General features: G+C 53.8%; 1 protein-coding gene across 3 annotated transcripts in view; it reads right to left on the reverse strand.

Moving 5' to 3' along the window:
• NBEAL2 (neurobeachin like 2) overlaps nt 1-5,321 on the reverse strand; it is a 102,029-nt gene extending 96,708 nt beyond the window's left edge. For all 3 annotated transcript variants that reach the window (XM_019508026.1, XM_019508027.1, XM_019508024.1), the window contains exon 1: nt 5,158-5,321. In XM_019508026.1, the coding sequence (XP_019363571.1) occupies nt 5,158-5,306 (149 nt within the window). In that variant the 5' untranslated portion in view covers nt 5,307-5,321. The remainder of the gene's footprint in view (nt 1-5,157) is intronic.
• Between the last annotated feature and the right edge of the window lie 3,749 nt (nt 5,322-9,070).

A 9,070-nucleotide genomic window follows, 5' to 3' on the forward strand; every position in this document is an offset into this window, starting at 1 on the left:
CTTCCAGTCTTCGGGCACTACACCAGAGTGCCAGGAGCTCTCAAAGACCTGTGCCAGGGGCTGGGCTACAATGCTCGCCAGCTCCTTGAGTACCTTGGGATTTAAACCACCAGGGCTGGCTGACTTGAAGGTATCCAGCCTGTCAAGGTGTTCCTTCACAAGGTCAGCATTGATGGGGGGTAAGGGACCTCCCTCACCCAGGCCTCCCTGTCCCATAATGGGTAGGGGCGTCCCATGGGACTGGTGAAAGACCAATGCAAAGTACTCATTTAGTAAGTTGGCTTTTTCCTGGGCATCAGTTGCCAGTTGTCCCATCTGGTTCAGCAGGGGTCCAATGTTTCCCTTGCTTTTCCTCCAGCTCCCCACATATCTAAAAAAAAGACTTTTTATTGTCCTTGATACTTGTAGCTAGCTGGAATTCAGTTGCAGCCTTGGCTTTCCTGGTTTGCTCCCTGAAGGTCTGGACCAGTGCAGAGTATTCCTTCTTGGAGGTGGATGCCGTCCTCCATCCTTTGTCTGCCTTTCTTTTTAGACACAGGAGGTCTGCTAGTTCCCTGCAGAGTCTAGGGAGCTGCTGTGCCTGCCTGAATCTGCTGAGAGCCTGAACCAATAGGCTGGAGAGGCAGGAACCATCCTGCTCCCAGACTCAAGCCTTCCATCTTTCCCAAAAGGCATCTGCCATACTGCAACAGTCATGGGAATCAAGGTCTTCTGGTAGTCTTCCTGCCCTGCTGGGGCCTGTCTCCCCAAAACAAGAAGAGGCTGTGGGACTACCAGACAGATTCTCTGCCTTTGCCCCTGGGGACAAGCAGGGAGGTCAGTGTTATGGAGCTGAGGTCTAGGGGATGAAGGAAGGAACCGTTAATGCTGGCTGGGGAGCTGGGTTGCCCACAGGAAAACAGAACAGGAACCAATACCAAGCACAGGCAGATGAGTCAGAGCAACCAGCTGCAAGCTCCCCTCACTCTTCATATGTATGAGGAGGGGGAAAGATGCATGAAGAGGGGAGGGTGCTGCCTCTACTGTACTGCAAGCCCTGGGGAATGAATAAGGAGACTCATTCTCTGGCTGAAAGGTCACAAGTCTTTGCTCTGCACAGGCCTGCCGTCTGCTGGGGGGTATCGGGGGAGACTGAATAAGTCAGCACTGAGGCAGCATTCATAGCTTTGCATTGCAAAGCCTGAGGCCACAGGGTCCAAGGGAAAGGAACAGACATGGTCCTCCAAGCCCTGGTCCAGGTGGGACATGCAGGGGAACGGGAACTGCCGGCTGGCTGGACGTTGTCCCGGGAAGCCTCAAAAGCCCCTCCATGCTGGCTCTGTAGAAGGAGCATACAACCTCAGCGCTTTAAGGGCATAGCCACGATGGAGAGACCTGGGGAGTCTGCGAGTTTGGCCAGCTGAGCTTCGGCGGCAGCAGGTGACATTTTCACCCAGGAGTCTCCTCCGCCTGGCATGGGAGGTGGCCTAGGACATGGATTGAAATGCAGCCGGCGCCTCCCCTTTCAGCACGACTTGCTCAAGTGGCTGCAGCCTGTGGTCATCATCATAGGCCCCAGGATGGGCATGGCTGCAGGTCTGAGGGAGATCCTCAGGGCACGCAAAGCCTCCCACAGCTGAATGCACCATCTCCCCTGCAATTTACAGATGGAAACTTAGAACTGAGCTCGTCTCCCCATCCTCCCCCTGCCGTGTAAAAAAGTGGCCCGTGTGTCTCGATGGAGAGTTCTCTGCTACTGTCACTTACCTTGCAGTGAATGGGGACACACAAACACCCAGCAAGCCCTCCCATCCCCTTGCTTGCTCGCTCACTCGCGAGGGGGGCGGAGAGCAGGCAGGAAGCCACACTGCAGGTGGGGAAGATGCGAGGACAGATTGCAACGTCTCTGCCAGGTGCTGCAATGTTCCCCCAGCGGTGTGGAAATCGCTGCTGCGCCTGTGCTAACCGCAGGCCCAGAGGAACAGAGCAACACCGGTGGCATGACCTGAAATGTTCCCGTGCAAACAAAGGCTGGGAGATCTGAGATTCAGCCTCCCCCAGCAAAGGAAGACTAAAGCTTGTGGGGAGGAATCTGCGGTTCACTCCTGCTAGAATAAGAGTCAGTCATGTTGATCAAGCTGCATGCTTCTAGGCATCAACTAACCACCTGCTAGGGTCAGGAAGGCCTCCCAGCCAGCAGATAACATCCCTTTAACTGGCTGTGAGCTTCAACCCCAGTCAGCCTGTTGGCTTCCATGGCCAACCCTCTGGGACAGGCTCTCAATAGCAGGGAGGTCGCTTAAGACTCCCTAGGAAGCATCAAAGCGATGGACCGCTGACCTCTTGAAGTCTTGCAGCCCCTGGCTGGAGACTGGGCAAAGGCAAAGGAAGCATATCTTGCCCTATTCCCTACCAACATCTCCAGTGACCTGGCTCCTGTTGGAAAGAAGCCCATTCCCATTTGTGGCCTGATGACCTGAGCCCTGGGCGAGGAACAAGAGCGTGAGACGACTCCTCTGACAGGCCAACCCTACCCGGTCTGACCAGCCTCCGTAAAAGATGGATGAAGTTTGGGGCTATGTTACTGCCCAACGACTGGAAGGGGAAGCCTCCTCCCAGCCTACAGGAGGTTCTGTCCAGCAAGGGACCAAAAGCCTTTCCTGCTTTCAGCCATCATAGCCCTGCCACAGGAATGAGACATGTGCAGGAGAGTCAGGACTTGGTCTGCTGTGGGAGATAAAACAACCACAGCTGAGTTAAAGCAGAGTGCCACGGTGAGAGCAACCCAGGAAGAGCTGGTGGCACATACACAGAGCTCAGTGGATGAACCACTCAGCCTCCTCCTCGGTGCCAACACATAGGACCCGGTCCGCCCCGACGCTGATGGTCCTTGCACTCCACGACTCTAGCGCAATAGGATTGCAGGTTTCAGAGAAACTTGTGCAATATTACATAATGCATGTAAGAGGTGGTGAGCCTCTCCAGCAGCTTCTAGGGTAACCTGCAGCAGGGCACACTGGCATTGAACACCACTGGGCCAGCGAGGGGGCTTGCTAAATCCAGTCCAGCTCTGAGCCATCCAGACTGTGCTCTGCTGTGCCAGCATGAAGCTCCCTGGCTGCCACTTCTGATCCAGTCATACCTGAATGAACATGAGCACAGACCGAGTGGGGAGCTCAGCACTGGAAGAGCAGGTGGGAGCATGGGGCATTGATAGAGGAGGGTGTCCAGGGCTGGATTGTTTGAAAGGGGTTGCAGATCTGGAACGAGGTGAGATGGCAGAGGTATGGGGAAGGCAGGTCAGGAGTGAGGTGCACTGGGCAGCGGAGGTTAGAAGCAGGGGGAAGAGAAGCTTTGATAGCAAGCAGCTGCCTGCTTCACATCTACCATCCTCTCCCCAGTCCTACCATGGAAAGAGCCAGCCACTGAGCTTATGTCCACTCCGAGAGGAGTGGAGCAACAAGGACCTCATGTTGCAATGGCTTCCTGGCCAGCTGCCCTCAGCCTGCCTATCTCCTGGCACAGATGTGGCTTGGTCATGGTCTGCTGGCCCTGGAGAAGCCCTCTCCTCCATGGACCTGAATCACAAGAGGCCTTGCAGAGCATGGAGGCCATGAACCACTGTTCACTAGTGACTAACGGGGAAGGTGCCGCCTCATGCAAAAGGATCTGCATCGAGGCAGTGCTGCAGCACTGAGACTCCTCCTCAGGTCTGCAGTGATATCCCCAGCCTCCTGGCTCAGGAGAGTGAAGGCTTCTCCTGGCAGGGATGGATGGAAGAAAACCAGTGCAAGTTGCCAACCTGCCTCCATGGGTGCAGACCTCCAAATTGCTCCATGGCCAAGAGCTTCCCAATACCCTCCTGGTGGAGCTGTTGAGGGAGAATATCCATTCCCAGGAGTCTCGTACAGAGACATGGAAGGAGCACTGGGGTAACTGAGCTAGTTAACCCCCTTGCCCCCACAAAGGACAGGCCAATTATCAAGGGCCTATTTGTTATTAGATCAATTACTCTAGTTCCCCATGGGGCACAAGGCTCCCCACTCATAAGCACTACACGCACACAATGGCCACACACACGCACACAAAATCATCATGAACCCCCAAAAGCCATGATGCTAGGCAGGAGCAACAAGCAACACCCCCACCTCCTCATCCAATTCGAACTGACCACGGGACACGCGACCGGCTCCTGGGACCATTAACCAGGAAGCAAGCCAGGCACTGCCCAGAGGCTGAGTTTGATCTAGTCCCAGGAAGCCAATGCTGATGTCCTTGCCGCTACTGCTCAGGGACCCTTGGAAAAGGAGCGTGGTGGAGACTCATTTTACATCCTCGAAGGAAAGGTGCCACATCACAGACACAAAACACAAATGGCACTAATGGACCTCACAGAATCATAGAGAATGAGGTTTGAAAGGGACTTCAGGAGAGGTCATCTAGTCCAATCCCCTGCTCAACCCCACCTATATCACCCTAGCCACCGTATGTTACCCCAGCCCACTTATATCATCCCATCCTTCCCCTAATGACTGACCAGGCCACAGAGGCTGGACTCTGCTCAGCAAGGCAGCGGTCACTTCAGAACAAAGGTGAAACGCACTGGAGAGGACACCACGGGGGAGTTTTGTACCACCCAGCCCGTGCTGCTCCTGTTTACGGGTTATTTGCTCAGATCAGAAGGGAAGATTGCAATGACCTAGTTTGCTATTGAAACAACACAAGCCAGGGAAGCTAATCTCACCCAGTTGGGCCTGCATTGAGCCTGTATCTTCTGGGTGAGCCCCCAGGTATTTATAGACTTGGCTTGGTGAGCTGCTCCAGTGGTCAAATACGCTCGCTGGGAAAACGGCACGACTTATTTCTAGTCTGGGTGTATTTGGCTCCACTTGACAGCCCCTGGAGCTCATTAGCGGTGGATGTACAGAAAGCATCAGTCTCCAGGGAGGTTTGTTATTCTGGCATTTCCACCCAAGCATCGGTTTGCATTGTTTTAAAGAAAAATATTAGATAGCAATCTGCAAAGCTTTCAGGGAGAGAAGTGAAATTCTGGCGGTTCGAACTCACTCACCACAGAGACCATCTGACCTCCAGCTGTAGATAGGGAACCCATGGGGCATCCCCCCTCTCCTCGCCCCACAATGCTTACATGTGTGGGTGGGGAGTGGATGCACTCACCTTCTTGGCTCCAGAGATTGCACAGTGATGATCTTCTCAAAGTTCATGACAAATGCCTCCAGCCACTGCTGCAGGTAGGTCAAGTCTTTCTGAAAGACAAAGCAAGGGCATTGTGAGCAGTCAGGAGACAAACAGAACCAAACGCACATGCCCAGGCTGGGCCACTGCCCGACCAGACTCTCACACCCGCACACCCTCAGACACGGTGGTGGGGGGACTAGAAGCAGGTTTGCAGATACAAGCTTTGCAATCTTGGCTGAGACGCACACCAGGCTCTAGGGATTCCTGCTCCTTGAAATCTAGGCTCAAGCTTTGTCCATTTGGATGTGACCACACTTGTGTACAAGAGAGAGAGAAAGAAATGAATGAGAAAGCCCCACTGTGCCACCTGGGAAATTAAAAGCCAGCTACACAGGTGCAGTTCAAATTCAAGAGTGCAGTAACTAGCTTGTCCCCCTGCTGAGAAGCTTTTCCAAGAGTCCAGCACTGTGACCTGAAGGGGGGATGACTTGGGGTCAGCCTCACCCCACGGACAGCCCTTCAGGAGCCCAGCGAGGGGCACCCTGCAGCTGTACTTCCCTGCAACCTGCCCACACCGAACGTGCTGGGATGCTCAACGGGATGAGCATGGGCACTGGAAATTGTCGCACCCTTGAGTCTGGCACTACTGCAGAGATGGGCTCGGGCATTTCAGACCAGAGCAGACCCCTCCCATGCCCCATCCTGAAATCCTGATGTTGCCCAGAGCCTCACCTGAGCAGCGTCACTACTCCTTCAGCTCCTCCTGGAGCATCTCAGCTGCAGAGCAGCCAGTATTTCCAGCTTCCCATCTGAGCTGTATAGCCCCCCTGACAACTCCTCCTAAACCTCCCTGGGCCCCTAAAAACCCCAAGCCAAGAAGAAGAGGGACATGTCAGGGGGCTTGCAATTGAGACCTCCCTGCCTTGCAATGAAAAGTGAACAAAGGATTTGCCCCCATAACCCTGACAAAAGTTTCCTGTTCCTTCAGCTCAGTCGCATACCAATGGGTGACCCAACCCCAAAGCAGAGGCCTCCTAGGCCTGGCCTGCAGCTCAGGCAGAGATGTGCAACCTGGGCAGTCGTGATATTAAGACCTTGCTGCCCGTGCACCTGCTGAAAGGGACTTTATCCTCTGCATCCAAGATGCAGCATGATGCTCTCTGTAATCCTTCCCAGTCTAGCAGCACAGACATCTCAGGCACGATGCAGGCCCAGATCCACGCCCTTTTTCTGCGTGTTGGGCTTACCTTTCATCGTGAGCCCTTTGGGGCACTTGGTGCACCTTATCTATGCTCCGCTCAGCATTGTGTAATGGGCCGAAATGGCAGCAAGGGGAATCTGGGTTGGACACTAGGATGGACGTTCTCACTCTGAGGCTGGTTAAACCCTAGAGAGCCCGCAGCATCTTCATCAGTGGAAATGCTTAAGCACAAGTCAAACAAACCTGCTTGGTTTGGATAGGGGTGATCCTTCCATGTGCAGGGGGCTGGATGAAAAGACCTCCTCAAGGCCCTACCAGCATGACTCTTTGATGATTTCCATATAGGTACACACTGCTGCATAGTAGGAATGCCTAAAGTTGCTCAGAAGAAGAGCGTCAAACTAAGGAGAGTCCTCCTCCTACCCCTTTTCCAAAGGGAGAAACTGGTGTGAAAAAACTATGCAAACACCCCAAAGAGAATCCAGTGCAGACCCCTGCGGGCTACACTTATGAACCCCGAAGAGACCAGTTGACCATGTGAAAGACAAGAGCTGTGATTGCAAACCAATAAAACCAACACTGGCTGCAAGAGGCAAGGAGGGCCTTGTGCTTTTATCTTGGTGACCGTCTCCCAGCAGATGCCAGGGGGCTGATGCAGCCAGCAGTGTTTGTGGGTAAACACGGAGAGATGGGAACATAACACGCTTGTCTCGTTTATAGCAAGATATTATATTGAAAGCATAAGAAAAATAAACCGCTCCTAGCTGGAACCACGAAACACCTGCCCCACCCACCCAAGTGCTGTCAGGAGAGAAAGGGCATGGGTTTTTGGTGGAGACCCTCGTGCCTACGGCAGATCATCTGTTCCACCCCCCACCTTCCTCCTCATTTGCAGTCCAACACAAACCAGTCAATTCAACACAGGAATTACTGGGTGAGTTTCTCTGGCCTGCCAGGCCGGTCACGATGACTCCTGGATTGCAGGGGCCAAGCAGCTCATCTTCCAAGAAGGTGCTTGTACAAAGATCGTGAAGCTTTTCAAACACCCAAGTCATTAGCTGGGAATAGAGACACTGAACCGAAGAGCCAGGGAGGCTGATGACAGGTGGTTGAGACAAGAAAGGGGATGACAGCAGAGAGAAAGGCTTGATGGGCCTCGACTGCTATTAACGTTTGTTCTTGTCTTGCATCTGCCCAGCAGCCCAGTCTGTTGTGCCAAAATAGGAGCTTGTAACTGCAGATGCATACCGCAAACTTTCGAGTTACCCCCTGCTCGAGACAGGATCATCCCTATGTGAAACCAGCCCAGATGCCCGACTGTCACATTTATTCTTGCAAATTCAAGAGCAACCCCCCAAACATCAAAAGCACCCTTTCACAAGCCACCAGTAAAGCAGGGAGATGCAGGCACGGTCAACATCCCGCCACCACAGGAGCAGGAAGTACTTTGTTACACGCACTCAAGGGATCCAAGGAAAAAGAGACCCAAAAAGGGCCTGCTAGAGAGGCAGACAAAACCCTCTGCAGCCCATCCCAATCCGACCATGGGGTAAATTCCTTCTTGGCACCAAATGCAGCACCAGCCTGACCCTGAAGGTCCCACAGCCCTTCTCTCCCAGAGGCCCCATGGCAATCCCACCCCCAATGTCTCCCCCAGCTTGAATCAGGGCTCACTAAAATGAAAAGCACAAGCTTCTGCTAAGTTAGACCAGCTTTTGTCAGCACAGGGGCAGGAGCAGATTCAACCTGAGCCTGGGCCAAGAACTTCCTCTGTGACCGCTGCCTGTTAACCTACTGGGGGGCTGTGTGGGGGACACATCCATGACGGGACAGCAGCTAGGAGCAGGTCAAGCAAGAGTGATGGGCTGAGCTTATGGCATCACTGCTGCCAGTGACCATATTGCAGGAAACTGGATGCAGCCACTTCCTCCAAACCCATCTGCTTGCACCAGGCCATGGACACAACCCACGGGTGCCTCCATCCTGTGCTAAAGCCGAGATTTCCGAGGCACTGCATGTCTCGGGATGGAGAGCTGCACACTCTCCTGGGCAGCTCACCACAGCTCCACTGCAGATGGACAGATAAGGCTCAGACAGACGGAAGAAGGTGGAGCTTGCAGGAGGCAGGTGGGAGGGCTGCTCCAGGCAGCCTGGCCTGTGATAGGGGCCAATGCAAGGAAATAAACCCATGCAGACCAGGCAAGCTAGGAAGCAGGTCCTTCCTATTCGCTTCTCTCTTTCTCTTGCCCACCTGGTAGATGGAGAGTAGCACAACACTCTCCAAGGCTTTGACCCATCCAGCTTGGGTAGGGTTTGCCAAGGAAGTGGAATGAGAACACAAACTGATTCCTCCTGGTTATGGGATGGGTTTTAAGATGGAGGTGGAGATGATGTCAAGTCACTTCTTCCCTCCCTTTTGGAAGAGCCCAGCAGAGATACTCCCAGGAGCCTCTCTGGTCCAGCCTGAAGATGCCACAAAGTCTCATCCAGGAGGTTACGCTCCCTACAACACAGGCAGCTTTCCCTGTTCAACGGTGCCACCTGCGTGAAGCTCTCCACAAAGGGGAGGAAGGGGTTTCTACAGCCCCTGCTTGGCCTTTGGACCGCTGGTGAAATCTCCACCAGCTAGAAACCCTGCTCAAAGTGCCTCCCATCCCACTAGTGGGATCCAACATGCTTACCATGACACCC

Source organism: Gavialis gangeticus, unplaced genomic scaffold, assembly GCF_001723915.1.
Source record: "Gavialis gangeticus isolate Ggan-Ray unplaced genomic scaffold, GavGan_comp1, whole genome shotgun sequence".
Lineage (NCBI taxonomy): Eukaryota > Metazoa > Chordata > Crocodylia > Gavialidae > Gavialis > Gavialis gangeticus.